This window comes from Mobula hypostoma, chromosome 2 (genome assembly GCF_963921235.1).
Source record: "Mobula hypostoma chromosome 2, sMobHyp1.1, whole genome shotgun sequence".
Taxonomy (NCBI): domain Eukaryota; kingdom Metazoa; phylum Chordata; class Chondrichthyes; order Myliobatiformes; family Myliobatidae; genus Mobula; species Mobula hypostoma.
The window spans coordinates 61,322,486-61,338,389 of NC_086098.1; the positions used below are offsets into that span (position 1 = coordinate 61,322,486).

The 15,904-nt window shown below is 44.0% G+C and overlaps 1 protein-coding gene across 1 annotated transcript in view; it reads left to right on the plus strand.

The window, feature by feature from the left end:
• The window catches only part of nol10 (nucleolar protein 10), a 126,803-nt gene that overhangs the window by 61,587 nt on the left and 49,312 nt on the right, over nucleotides 1-15,904 (plus strand). The window contains exons 11-12 of the mRNA XM_063037585.1: nucleotides 7,506-7,655; nucleotides 15,443-15,509. Of these exons, the coding sequence (XP_062893655.1) occupies nucleotides 7,506-7,655; nucleotides 15,443-15,509 (217 nt within the window). The remainder of the gene's footprint in view (nucleotides 1-7,505; nucleotides 7,656-15,442; nucleotides 15,510-15,904) is intronic.

The following is a 15,904-nucleotide window of genomic DNA, read 5'->3' on the forward strand; positions in this document are numbered from 1 at the left end:
CATTATGACTGTGAGGGCAGTTTGCTGTTCTCGGTGTCGGATGTGGGAGGCCCTGGAGTCTCCAAGCCTCCCGGACATCTACATCTGCGCCAAGTGCATCGAGATGCAGCTCCTAAGGGACCGCGTTACGGAACTGGAGCTGCAGCTCAATGACCTTCGTCTGGTCAGGGAGAGCGAGGAAGTGATAGAGAGGAGTGGAAGGCAGGTGGTCACGCCGGGGCCACGGGAGGCAGACAAGTGGGTCACGGTTAGGAGGGGGAAGGGGAAAAGTCAGGTGATGGGGAGTACCCCGGTGGCTGTGCCCCTTAACAACAGGTACTCCTGTTTGAGTACTGTTGGGAGGGACAGCTTACCCGGGGGAAGTGACAGTGGCTGTGCCTCCGGCACAGAGTCTGGCCTTGTAGCTCAGAAGGGTAGGGCAAGGAAGAGGAGGGCAGTTGTGATAGGGGACTCGATAGTAAGGGGGTCAGATAGGTGATTCTGTGGACGCAGTCCAGAAACCCGGATGGTAGTTTGCCTCCCTGGTGCCAGGGTCCGGGATATTTCTGATCGTGTCCAAGATATCCTGAAGTGGGAGGGTGAGGAGCCAGAGGTCGTGGTACATATAGGTACCAATGACATAGGTAGGAAAAGGGATGAGGTCCTGAAAGGAGAATATAGGGAGCGAGGAAGGGAGTTGAGAAAAAGGACCGCAAAGGTAGTAATCTCGGGATTACTGCCTGTGCCACGCGACAGTGAGAGTAGGAATGCGATGAGGTGGAGGATAAATGCGTGGCTGAGGGATTGGAGCAGGGGGCAGGGATTCAAGTTTTTGGATCATTGGGACCTCTTTTGGCGCAGGCGTGACCTGTACAAAAAGGACGGGTTACACTTGAATCCTAGGGGGACCAATATCCTGGCAGGGAGATTAGCGGGGGCTACTGAGGTGACTTTAAACTAGAATGGTTGGGGGGTGGGAATCAAATTAAAGAGGCTAGGCGTGAGGAGGTTAGTTCACAACAGAGGGATGGGAACCAGTGCAGAGAGACAGAGGGGTGTAAAGTGAGGGTAGAAGCAAAAAGTACAAAGGAGAAAAGTAAAAGTGGCAGGCCGACAAATCCAGGGCAAGCATTAAAAAGGGCCACTTTTCAACATAATTGTATAAGGGCTAAGAGAGTTGTAAAAGAGCGCCTGAAGGCTTTATGTGTCAATGCAAGGAGCATTCGTAATAAGGTGGATGAATTGAAAGTGCAGATTGTTATTAATGATTATGATATAGTTGGGATCACAGAGACATGGCTCCAGGGTGACCAGGGATGGGAGCTCAACGTTCAGGGATGTTCAATATTCAGGAGGGATAGACATGAAGGAAGGGGAGGTGGGGTGGCGTTGCTGGTTAAAGAAGAGATTAACGCAATAGAAAGGAAGGACATAAGCCGGGAAGATGTGGAATCGATATGGGTAGAGCTGCGTAACACTAAGGGGCAGAAGACGCTGGTGGGAGTTGTGTACAGGCCACCTAACAGTAGTAGTGAGGTCGGAGATGGTATTATACAGGAAATTAGAAATGTGTGCAATAAAGGAACAGCAGTTATAATGGGTGACTTCAATCTACATGTAGACTGGGTGAACCAAATTGGTAAAGGTGCTGAGGAAGAGGATTTCTTGGAATGTATGCGGGATGGTTATTTGAACCAACATGTCGAGGAACCGACTAGACAGCAGGCTATTCTGGACTGGGTTTTGAGCAATGAGGAAGGGTTAATTAGCGATCTTGTCGTGAGAGGCCCCTTGGGTAAGAGTGACCATAATATGGTGGAATTCTTCATTAATATGGAGAGTGACATAGTTAATTCAGAAACAAAGGTTCTGAACTTAAAGAGGGGTAACTTTGAAGGTATGAGACGTGAATTAGCTAAGATAGACTGGCAAATGACACTTAAAGGATTGACGGTGGATATGCAATGGCAAGCATTTAAAGGTTGCATGGATGAACTACAACAATTGTTCATCCCAGTTTGGCAAAAGAATAAATCAAGGAAGGTAGTACCCCCGTGGCTGACAAGAGAAATTAGGGATAGTATCAATTCCAAAGAAGTAGCATACAAATTAGCCAGAGAAAGTGGCTCACCTGAGGACTGGGAGAAATTCAGAGTTCAGCAGAGGAGGACAAAGGGCTTAATTAGGAAGGGGAAAAAAGATTATGAGAGAAAACTGGCGGGGAACATAAAAATGGACTGTAAAAGCTTTTATAGATATGTAAAAAGGAAAAGACTGGTAAAAACAAACGTAGGTCCCCTGCAGACAGAAACAGGTGAATTGATTATGGGGAGCAAGGACATGGCAGACCAATTGAATAATTACTTTGGTTCTGTCTTCACTAAGGAGGACATAAATAATCTTCCAGAAATAGTAAGGGACAGAGGGTCCAGTGAGATGGAGGAACTGAGTGAAATACATGTTAGTAGGGAAGTGGTGTTAGGTAAATTGAAGGGATTGAAGGCAGATAAATCCCCAGGGCCAGATGGTCTGCATCCTAGAGTGCTTAAGGAAGTAGCCCAAGAAATAGTGGATGCATTAGTGATAATTTTTCAAAACTCGTTAGATTCTGGACTAGTTCCTGAGGATTGGAGGGTGGCTAATGTAACCCCACTTTTTAAAAAAGGAGGGAGAGAGAAACCGGGGAATTATAGACCGGTTAGCCTAACGTCGGTGGTGGGGAAACTGCTGGAGTCAGTTATCAAGGATGTGATAACAGCACATTTGGAAAGCGGTGAAATGATCGGACAAAGTCAGCATGGATTTGTGAAAGGAAAATCATGTCTGACGAATCTCATAGAATTTTTTGAGGATGTAACTAGTAGAGTGGATAGGGGAGAACCAGTGGATGTGGTATATTTGGATTTTCAAAAGGCTTTTGACAAGGTCCCACACAGGAGATTAGTGTGCAAACTTAAAGCACACGGTATTGGGGGTAAGGTATTGGTGTGGGTGGAGAATTGGTTAGCAGACAGGAAGCAAAGAGTGGGAATAAACGGGACCTTTTCAGAATGGCAGGCGGTGACTAGTGGGGTACGGCAAGGCTCAGTGCTGGGACCCCAGTTGTTTACAATATATATTAATAACTTGGATGAGGGAATTAAATGCAGCATCTCCAAGTTTGCGGATGACACGAAGCTGGGTGGCAGTGTTAGCAGTGAGGAGGATGCTAAGAGGATGCAGGGTGACTTGGATAGGTTGGGTGAGTGGGCAAACTCATGGCAGATGCAATTTAATGTGGATAAATGTGAAGTTATCCACTTTGGTGGCAAAAATAGGAAAACAGATTATTATCTGAATGGTGGCCGATTAGGAAAAGGGGAGGTGCAACGAGACCTGGGTGTCATTATACACCAGTCATTGAAAGTGGGCATGCAGGTACAGCAGGCGGTGAAAAAGGCGAATGGTATGCTGGCATTTATAGCGAGAGGATTCGAGTACCGGAGCAGGGAGGTACTACTGCAGTTGTACAAGGCCTTGGTGAGACCACACCTGGAGTATTGTGTGCAGTTTTGGTCCCCTAATCTGAGGAAAGACATCTTTGCCATAGAGGGAGTACAAAGAAGGTTCACCAGATTGATTCCTGGGATGGCAGGACTTTCATATGAAGAAAGACTGGATGAACTGGGCTTGTACTCGTTGGAATTTAGAAGATTGAGAGGGGATCTGATTGAAACGTACAAGATCCTAAAGGGATTGGACAGGCTAGATGCAGGAAGATTGTTCCCGATGTTGGGGAAGTCCAGAACGAGGGGTCACAGTTTGAGGATAGAGGGGAAGCCTTTTAGGACCGAGATTAGGAAAAACTTCTTCACACAGAGAGTGGTGAATCTGTGGAATTCTCTGCCACAGGAAACTGTTGAGGCCAGTTCATTGGCTATGTTTAAGAGGGAGTTAGATATGGCCCTTGTGGATACAGGGGTCAAGGGGTATGGAGGGAAGGCTGGGGCGGGGTTCTGAGTTGGATGATCAGCCATGATCATAATAAATGCCGGTGCAGGCTCGAAGGGCCGAATGGCCTACTCCTGCACCTATTTTCTATGTTTCTATGCTTCCACATCCTTCCTATCTTCCTATAGTGAGGCGACCAGAACTGGACACAGTACTCCAAGTGTGGCCTAACCAGAGTTTTATAGAGCTGCATCATTACATCGCGACTCTTAAACTCTATCCCCTGACGTATGAAAGCTAATACCCCATAAGCTTTCTTAACTACCCTATCCACCTGTGAGGCAACTTTCAGGGATCTGTGGACATGTACCCCCAGATCCCTCTGCTCCTCCACACTACCAAGTATCCTGCCATTTACTTTGTACTCTGCCTTGGAGTTTGTCCTTCCAAAGTGTACCACCTCACACTTCTCCGGGTTGAACTCCATCTGCCACTTCTCAGCCCACTTCTGCATCCTATCAATGTCTCTCTGCAATCTTTGACAATCCTCTACACTACCTACAACACCACCAACCTTTGTGTCGTCTGCAAACTTGCCAACCCACCCTTCTACACCCATATCCAGGTTGTTAATGAAAATCACGAAAAGTAGAAGTCCTAGAACAAATCCTTGTGGGACACCGCTAGTCACAATCTTCCAATCTGAATGTACTCCCTCCACCAAAACCCCTCGTCCTTTTGCAAGCAGGCCAATTCTGAACCCACCTGGCCAAACTTTCCTGGATCTCATGCCTTCTGACTTTCTGAATAAGCCTACCGTGTGGAACCTTGTCAAATGCCTTACTAAAATCCATATAGATCACATCCACTGCACTACCCTCATCTATATGCCTGGTCACCTCCTCAAAGAACTCTATCAGGCTTGTTAGACACGATCTGCCCTTCACAAAGCCATGCTGACTGTCCCTGATCAGACCATGATTCTCTAAATGCCCAGAGATCCTGTCTCTAAGAATCTTTTCCAAGAGCTTTCCCACCACAGATGTAAGGCTCTCTGGTCTATAATTACCCGGACTATCCCTACTACCTTTTTTGAACAAGGGGGCAACATTCGCCTCCCTCCAATCCTCCGGTACCATTCCCGTGGACAATGAGGATATAAAGATCGTAGCCAGAGGCTCAGCAATCTCTTCCCTCGCCTCGTGGAGCAGCCTGGGGAATATTCCGTCAGGCCCCGGGGACCTATCCGTCCTAATGTATTTTCACAACTCCAACACTTCCTCTCCCTTAATATCAACATGCTCCAGAACATCAACCTCACTCATATTGTCCTCACCATCATCAAGTTCCCTCTCATTGGTGAATACTGAAGAGAAGTATTCATTGAGGACCTCGCTCACTTCCACAGCCTCCAGGCACATCTTCCCACCTTTATCTCTAATGGGTCCTACCTTCACTCTTGTCATCCTTTTTTTCTTCACATGATTGAAGAATGCCTTGGGGTTTTCCTTTACTCTACTCGCCAAGGCCTTTTCATGCCCCCTTCTTGCTCTTCTCAGCCCCTTCTTAAGCTCCTTTCTTGCTTCCCTATATTCCTCAATAGACCCATCTGATCCCTGTTTCCTAAACCTCATGTATGCTGCCGCCTTCCACCTGACTAGATTTTCCACCTCACTTGTCACCCATGGTTCCTTCACTTTACCATGCTTTATCTTCCTCACTGGGACAAATTTATCCCTAACATCCCGCAAGAGATCTCTAAACGTCGACCACATGTCCATAGTACATTTCCCTGCAAAAACATCATCCCAATTCATACCCGCAAGTTCTAACCTTATAGCCTCATAATTTGCCCTTCCCCAATTAAAAATTTTCCTGTCCTCTCTGATTCTGTCCTTTTCCATGATAATGCTAATGGCTAGGGAGCGGTGGTCACTGTCCCCCAGATGCTCACCCACTGAGAAATCTGTGACCTGACCCGGTTTATTACCTAGTACTAGATCTAGTATGGCATTCCCCCTAGTCGGCCTGTCCACGTACTGTGACAGGAATCCATACCGGACACACTTAACAAACTCTGCCCCATCTAAACCTTTGGAACTAATCAGGTGCCAATCAATATTAGGGAAGTTAAAGTCACCCATGATAACAACCCTGTTATTTTTGCACCTTTCCAAAATCTGCCTCCCAATCTGCTCCTCTGTATCTCTGCTGCTACCAGGGGGCCTATAGAATACCTCCAATAGAGTAACTGCTCCCTTTCTGTTCCTGACTTCCACCCATACTGACTCAAAAGAGGATCCTGCTACATTACCCACTCTTTCTGTAGCTGTAATAGTATCCCTGACCAGTAATGCCACCCCTCCTCCCCTTTTTCCGCCCTCTCTATCCCTTTTAAAGCACTGAAATCCAGGAATATTGAGAATCCATTCCTGCCCTGGTGCCAGCCAAGTCTCTGTAATGGCCACTGCATCATAATTCCATGTATGTATCCAAGCTCTCAGTTCATCACCTTCGTCTACTATGCCATTTCATCATGGCTGATCCATTTTCCCTCTTAGCTCCAATCTCCTGCCTTCTTTCCATATCCCTCATGCCCTGACAAACCAAGAGTCTAAACATACCCAATGACTTGACCTCCACAGCCACCTGTAGCAGCAAATTCCAGATTCACCACCCTCTGAGTAAAGAAATTACCCATCTCTGTTCTATAAGGACACTCCTCTCTTCTGAGGCTGTCCTCTGGTCTTAGACTCTCCATCCATAGGAAGTGGGCTGTCCATGTTACTCTATCGAGGCCTTTCAACTCTCAATTAGGTCACCCTTTGTTCTCCTGAATTCTAGTGAGTAGAGGCCTAAAGCAATCAAACACTCCTCATATGATAAGCCTTTCAATCCGAGAATGGTTTTCGTGAACTTCCTTTGAACCTTCTCCAATGTCAGCACATCCTTTCTTAAATAAGGAGCCCAAAACTGCTCGTAGTACTCCAAGTGAGGCTTCACTGGTGCTTTATAGAGCCTCGACATTATATCCTTGCTTTTATATTCTAGTCCTCTTGAAATGAATGCTAACCTCATAGTTTCCTTCCTCACCATCAGCTCAACCTGCAAATTAACCTTTAAAGAATCCTGCAGAAGGACTCCTTTCACCTTAGATTTTCTGTCCATTTAGAAAATAATCTACCTTTTTATTTCTTCTACCACAGTGCATGACCATAAACTTCCCAACACTGTATTCCATCTGCTACTTCTTTGTTAATTTTCTTAATTTTAGTCCTTTTGTAGCCTCTCTACTTCCTTAAAACTACCTGCCTCTCCGCCTATCTTTGTATCATTCTCGAAATTGACCACAAAGCCATCAATTCTGCCATCCAAGTCATTGACATATAACTTTAAAGTATTGTTCTCAGCACAGATCCCTGTGGAACTCCACTTGTCACTGGCAGCTAACCAGAAAAGGCTCCTTTTATTTCCACTCTTTGCCTATAGTCGAATGTGTTTCATAAATATGATCTTCATTTGCATTTTAGAGAATGATACGCATTTGATTTTCATGACATTAATCAAAATCCACTTTATTAATATTTCAACAAAAGGTTTTGTTGTATGATCTTCGCTCAAGTCGTCCACTGATCATCAAGGACCATCGCTATGGGCTGCCAATTAAGTCAGTTGAATTCCAGGATCAGCTGGATTTGGTCATTTCAGCAGATTCGAGGATTGTAAAAATGTGGAATCATAATACGGTAGGTATTGAATGACATAGTGATACTCTAATACGGAAATTCATTTTATGCATATCATGCGGCCAGAAATACCTTGGTTGCAGTTTTTTATGTTCCATCTATATGATTTGCTCAGTATCTGAGTCCAAGTTTAAGTGGAGTGGCAGTTGTAAATTAATAGTTAATGAAATTTGTGTTGTTATCGGTGCTTTGACAAATATCTACATGATCTTAAATTCAGTTGTAAAACATGAATGTCTTCAAATTGATGTAGGTTTTGGTTTATAGTACATAGAAATGTTTCTTATTGTGCTTTTGAAACTTAAGACTATTCTGCTCAACTCATTACCTTTTTAATAATGCCATGGCTGAATTGAATATTCAAACTAGGCTTTTGGGAAACTTTGGATATTGTCAAAGTTTTGAACTGTAGTGTTCATCATATTGTGAGTTTTCATGTGCAGATGTTCAAATTACTGGAAGACAATATTCAGCTCATCTAACTTGTTCTGTCTCCTGTTAATCCTATTCTAAGAATTGCAGATAATTTTTCGAGTACCTATCCAGTTCCCTTGTTGAAAGCCCTAGAAACATAGAAATTACAGCATAATACAGGCCCTTCAGCCCACAATGCTGTGCCGAACATGTACATACTTCAGAAATTACCGAGGGTTACCCATAGCCCTCTATTTTTCTAAGCTCCATGTACCTATCCAGGAGTCTCTTAAAAGACCCTATCGTATCTGCCTCTACCATCATCGCCGGCAGCCCATTCCACGTACTCACCACTCTGCGTTTTTTTTAAAAAAACAACTCAGCCCTGACATCCTCTGTACCTACTTCCAAGCACTTTAAAACTGTGACCTCTCATGATAGCCATTTCAGCCCTGGGAAAAAGCCTCTGACAATCCATACGATCAATGCCTCACATCATTTTATACACCTCTATCAGGTCACCTCTCATCTTCCGTCGCTCCAAGGAGAAAAGACCAAGTTCACTCAACCTGTTCTCATAAGCTATGCTCCCCAATCCAGGCAACATCCTTGTAAGTCTCTTCTGCACCCTTCCTATAGTTTCCACATCCTTCCTGCAGTGAGGTGACCAGAACTGAGCACAGTGGGGTCTGACCAGGGTCTAATATAACTGTAACATTACCTCTCAGCTCTTAAATTCAATCCCATGGTTGATGAAGTCCAATGTACCGTATGCCTTCTGAACCACAGAGTCAACCTGTGCAGCAGCTTTGAGTGTCCTGTGGATTCCAGAATTTATGAACATGACCCCAAGATCCCTTTGATCCTCCACATTGCCAAGAGTCTTACCATTAGTACTATATTCTACCATCATATTTGACCTACCAAAATGAACCACCTCACACTGGGTTGAACTCCATCTGCCACTTCTTAGCCCAGTTTTGCATCCTGTCAATGTCCTGCTGTAACCTCTGACAGCCCTCCACACTATCCACAACATCCCCAACCTTTGTGTCATCAGCAAATTTACTAACCCATCCCTCCACTTCCTCATCCAGATCATTCATAAAAATCAAGAAGAGAAGTGGTCCCAGAACAGATTCCTGAGGCACACCACTGGTCACTGACATCCATGCAGAATATGACCTGTCTACAACCACTGTTTGCCTTCTGTGGGCAAGCCAATTCTGGATCCATGAAGCAAGGACCCCTTGGATCCCATGCTTCCTTACTTTCTCAATAAGCCTTGCATGGGGTACCTTATCAAATGCCTCGCTGAAATCCATATACACTACATCTACTGCTCTTCCTTCATCAATGTATTCAGTCACATCCTCAAAAAATTCAATCAGGCTCATAAGGCACAACCTGCCTTTGACAAAGCCTTGCTGACTATTCCTAATCATATTATGCCTCTCCAAATGTTCATAAATTCTGTCTCTCAGGATCTTTTCCATCAACTTATCAACCACTGAAGTAAGACTCACTGGTCTATAATTTTCTGGGCTATCTCTATTCCCTTCTTGAATAAAGGAACAATATCTGCAACCCTCCAATCCTCAGGAACCTCTCACCTCCCGCAGTAGCCTTGCGTACATGCTGTCTGGTCCCGGAGTCTTATCCAACTTAATGCTTTCCAAAGGCTCCAGCACATCCTCTTTCTTAATGTCTATATGCTCAAGCTTTTCAATCCACTGTAAGTCATCCCTACAATCGCCAAGATCCTTTTCTGTAGTGAATACTGAAGCAAATTATTCATTAAATACCTCTGGTTCCATACACATTTTAACACTGTCACACTTGATTGGTCCTATTCTCTCACACCTTATCCTCTTGCTCTTCACATACTTGTAGAATGCCTTAGGGTTTTCCTTAATCCTGCTTGCCAAGGCCTTCTCATGGCCCCTTCTGGCTCTCCTAATTTCATTCTTAAGCTCCTTCCTGCTAGCCTTATAATCCTCTAGATCTCTATCATTACCTAGTTTTTGAATCTTTCGTAAGCTTTTGTTTTCTTCTTGACTAGATTTTCAACAGCCTTTGTACACTACGGTTCCTGTACCCTACCATCCTTTCTCTGTCTTATTGAAACGTACCTGTGCAGAACGCCGTGCAAATATCCCCTAAACATTTGCCACATTTCTGCTGTACATTTCCCGAAGAACATCTGTTCCCAATTTATGCTTTCAAGTTCCTGCCTGATAGCCTGATATTTCCCCTTAATCCAATTAAACGCTTTCCTAACCTGTCTGTTTCTATCCCTCTAAAGGAGATAGAATTGTGATCACAATTCATCTCCAAAATGCTCTCCCAGTGAGAAACCTGACACCTGACCAGATTCATTTCTCAATACCAAATCAGTACAGCCTCTCCTTTTTTGGGCTTATCTACATATTGTGTCAGGAAACCTTCCTGAACACACCTAATAAACTCCACCCCATCTAAACCCTTTGCTCTAGGGAGTGTAAACGTAAATTTGCTGGATCAAATAACGACAGCACAAAAAGATCGCTACTTATCTTTTCACCCGTTTATTTCTTCATGCTGAGCCAGTGAGTGAACTTGGATCGGACATCAGAGAGAGAAGTGTTCTCATCTCTCTGGCGGTTCAACAAGTTCACTGCCTGATGTCAGAATTGTTAGAAGTTATAAGGCCACTGATACAAAAGAACCATCAGTTTGATAGACACTCCAGCCACCTTAATTAAAGAAAGGAATGTCCTACCTGGTTCGTTGGAGCCACAACTTATTACAAAGATAAGAACATCCGTCAAATTTATGCTTTAATTAAGAAAGAAATGCCCTGTCTAATTTCCATCAGGTACTGCCTTTTGTCAAAATCAAAAGGTTGTGAAAAGCCAGAAGACATCTTATGTGGATCTGGGTGAACTTTAACCCTTGCTCCAAAGAAAGCAGCTGTGAGACGTTATTCAAATACACTGCAGTCACAAACATAGTCAGTACTTAACCCATTGTTTACAGGAATCTGAGAATCTCTCATTCCCACCATGACAACCCTGTTATTATTACACCTTTCCAGAATCTGTCATCTTATCTGCTCCTTGATGTCCCTGTTACTATTGGGTGGTCTATAATAAAAACACCCAGTAGAGTTATTGACCCCTTCCTGTTTCTAACCCACCCATAGAGACTCAGTAGACAATTCTCCATGGCGTCCACCTTTTCTGCAGCTGTGACACTATCTCTGATCAGCAATGCCATGCCCCCACCTTTTTTGCCTCCCTCCCGTCCTTTCTGAAACATCTAAGGCCTGGCACTCTAAGTAACCATTCCTGCCCCTGAGCCATCCAAGTCTCTGTAATGGCCACAATATCATAGCTCCAAGTACTGATGCACACTCTCAGCTCATCTGCTTTGTTCATGATGCTTCTTGCATTAAAATAGACACATCTCAAACCATCAGTCTGAGTGTATCCCTTCTCTATCACCTACCTATCCTTCCTCTCGCAGTGTCTCCAAGCTTTCTCTATTTGTGAGCCAGCCACCCCTTCTTCTGTCTCTTCAGGTCATACCTGCCCCAAAAGAGGTCCCAATAATTCAGAAATCTGAATCCCTGCCCCCTGCTCCAATCCCTCAGCCACGCATTTATCCTCCACCTCCCTCTATTCCTATACTCACTGTTGCGTGGCACAGGGAGTAATCCCAAGATTATTACCTTCAAGGTCCTGCTTCTCGACTTCCTTCCTAACTCCCTGTAGTCTGTTTTCAGAACCTTCTCCCTTTTCCTACCTATGTCATTGGTACCAATATGTACCACGACCTCTGGATGTTCACCTTCCCACTTCAGGATATCGTGGATGTGATCAGAAACATCCTGGACCCTGGCACCTGGGAGGCAAACTACCTTCTGTGTTTCTTTCCTGCATCCACAGAATCGCCTGTCTGACCCTCTGACTATAGAGTCCCCTAATACCGTTGCTTTCTTCCATTCCTTGCCCTTCTGAGCCACAGGGCCAGACTCTGTGTCAAAAGCACGGCTACTGTTGCTTCCCCCACGTTGACTGCCCGCCCCCCCCCCCAACAGTACTCAAACAGAGTACTTATTGTTAAGGGGGACAGCCACAGGGGTACTCTCTAGTATCTGACTCCTGCGATTCCCTCTCCTGACTACTATCCATTTATCTGTTTCCCAAGGCCCCGGTGTGACTACTTGCCTATAGCTCCACTCTCTCACCTCCTCACTTTCCCTGATCAGACGAAGGTCATCAAGCTGCACCTCTAGTTCCCTATCCCGGTCCCTAAGGCAGCTCAATGCACCTGGTGCAGATGTGGCTGTCCAGGAGGCTGAGTCTTCAAGACAATAGACAATAGGTGCAGGAGTAGGCCATTCAGCCCTTTGAGCCAGCACTGGCATTCACTGTGATCATGGCTGATCATCCACAATCAGTACCCCGTTCCTGCCTTCTCGCCATATCCCTTGACTCCGCTATCTTTAAGAGCTTTATCTAACCCTTTCTTGAAAACATCCAGAGAATTGGCCTCCACTGCCCTCTGGGGCAGAGCATTCCACAGATCCACAACTCTCTGTGTGAAAAAGTTTTTCCTCAACTCCATTCTAAATGGTCTACCCCTTATTCTTAAACTGTGGCCTTTGGTTCTGGACTCCCCCAACATCAGGAACATGCTTCTATGTGGGACTAGGCAGAAAATGGTTCGGCACAGCCAAGAAAGGCCAAAAGGCCTGTTTCTGTGCTGTAGTTTCTATGGTTTCCTGCCTCTAGTGTGTCCAATCCCTTAATAATCTTAGATGTTTCAATCAGATCCCCTCTCATCCTTCTAAATTCCAGTGTATACAAGCCCAGTCGCTCCAATCTTTCAACATATGACAGCCCCGCCATCCTGGGAATTAACCTGGTGAACCTACGCTGCACTCCCTCAATAGCAAGAATGTCCTTCCTCAAATTTGGAGACCAAAGCTGCACACAATACTCCAGGTGTGGTCTCACCAGGGCTCTGTACAACTGCAGAAGGACCTCTTTGCTCCTATACTCAACTCCTTGTTATGAAGGCCAACATGCCATTAGCTTTCTTCACTGCCTGCTGTACCTGCATGCTTACTTCCAGTGACTGATGAACAAGGACACCTAGATCTCGTTGCACTTCCCCTTTTCCTAACTTGACACCATTCAGATAGTAATCTGCCTTCCTGTTCTTGCCACCAAAGTGGATAACCTCACATTTATCCACATTACACTTCATCTGCCCACTCACCCAACCTGTCCAAGTCACCCTGCATTCTCATAACATCCTCCTCACATTTCACACTGCCACCCAGCTTTGTGTCATCTGCAAATTTGCTGATGTTACTTTTAATCCTTTCATCTAAATCATTAATGTATATTGTAAATAGCTGCGGTCCCAGCACCGAGCACTAGTCACTGCCTGCCATTCTGAAAGGGACCTGTTTATCCGTACTCTTTGTTTCCTGTCTGCCAACCAATTTTCTATCCATGTCAGTACCCTACCCCCAATACCATGTGCTCTTAATTTTGCCCACTAATCTCCTTTGTTCAACCTTACCAAAGACTTTCTGAAAGTCCAGGAAAACTACATCCACTGGCTCTCCCTTGCCATTTTCATAGTTACATCCTCAAAAAAATTCCAGAAGATTAGTAAAGCATGATTTCCCCTTCGTAAGTCCATGCTGACTCAGACCGATCCTGTTGCTGCTATCCAAATGTGCTGCTATCTCATCTTTTATAATTAACTTCAGCATCTTCCCCACCACTGATGTCCCACAGATCAGACTTCCCACATCTGACACCCAATACAGAACACCGGCCTCACACACATACTTCCTGTTTCTATTCCTCACAGGTACTTACCTCGCCTCTACCTGTTATCACATTTGACATCCTCTTGCAAGCACTGTGCTGCAGGTCATAACCTTTCACTGTCTAAGTTTCTTTCCTTGCATTCCACCTGTGTCTTTAGCCCATAACTTTAAAATTCTCACCACTGGTCCTTAAACTGTCTGTTACTCTGCTTCAGCCCATCTTGATCCTGTATACCTCATTGAATTTCTTAGCTGCATTGTTACAAAAAGGTGACTGCCTTTCTGGTTTGGTTTTAATGATGTCTTTGTATCTGTACTCTATAGAATCATTGTATCCTTCCCAAAGTGTGCTGACCAGAATTAGAACAGTAGTTTGGTTGCGGGCTAGCCAAGGTCTCAAAGATTTATATAACCTCTTGTGATTTTTTTTCAACTGATTTGCCTGAATCTCCTGCTTTACTAACCCTTCTTTCCACTTATCATTCCACTTTGAAAGATCTTTACATGTGTGCACCCAGATCCTTCCGCTCCTGCATAAGTTATGAAGTTGCTTATTTAATGTCCATTATCTCTTCAAAACAGTCATTAAAGTATTAATTATAGCGATCCATTACCTTAAGACACAAGAGCAGAATTAGGCCATTCATCCTGTTGAATCCACTACGCCATTCCATCATGGCTGATCCCGGATCCATTCGACCCTGTACACCTGCCCTCTCACCATATCCCTTGATGTCCTTCCTGATCAACGAGGAATCAATTAACTTCCACTTTGAATTTACCCACAGAGTTTGCCTCCACTGGTTTGTGGCAGATCATTCCACATATTCACCATTCTTTGGCTAAAATAAAATTCCTCTAAAAGGTTCTAAAAGGTCTCACCACATCCATCTTATCTAGTCTGTTCAACATTAGGTAGATTTCAATGAAATCTCCACGCATTCTTCTATATTCCAGTGAGTACATGCCCAAAGCTGTCAAATACTCCTGATATGTTAACCTCTTCGTTCCTGGATTCATTCTTGTGAACCTTATCTGGACTTTTTTCCAATGACAATACATCCTTTCTGAGATATGGGGCCGAAAACCTATCATTACACCAAGTGCGGCCTGACTGGTGCCTTATAAAGGCTCAGCATTATCTCCATGGTTTTTATATTCCATTACCCATGAAATAAATGCCAACATTGCATTTGCCGCCTTTACCACAGACTCAACCTGTAAATTAACCTTATGGGAGTCTTTCACGAGGACTCCGAAGTCCCTCTGATGTTTGAACCTTCTCTCTATTTAGATAAAACTGGCTAAACAAAAGCTTGTATCCAACAGTTGCACAACTGATGGGTCAAGTCACCTATGTAGTCATCTTTATTTCAAGCAGCGTCATAAAGATGAGGTGAAGATAAAATGGGATCAATAAAATTTTTTGGGGCGGAAGGTTGGTGTATAGAGAGGAAGTATAGAAAGATCATGGTGACCCGAGAAATGTCAAAATATATTGATGTTTTAGTGACCAGAAATTTTTAATGTTTTTTTTCAGGGAAAAATATTCACTTCAATTGAATTGCAGCATGAAATCAATGACCTTTGCCTTTATCCTAACTCTGGTAAGTGCAATTTCATTTGTGTAGGAAGATTGCTACCTGTGAATCTTGCAGGATCTAGTTTATAAATTCACTGTCAACCAGAAAGGCACTTATTATTCAATGTGTTTTGATATGGACTCTGAAGCTTAAGACTCATTGAATCTAACTGGGAAGACATTGTCATATAAACTGACTATAGCTTTAGCATTTTGTATTTCATGCTTTCAAGAAGCAAATGTATCTTTTTGTGAAATATTATTTATCGGTTCTTATCTTCATTTATTAAATGTTTATCATTTTTACTCCTCTTGGAAGACCTGTGGGAGGTGAAGAATATTTTGGTTCTATAATCTTTTTCGTGGCATTCAAATATGTAATCTACTACTGATGTCCAAGCCAACTTTTCAGTTTGTTTT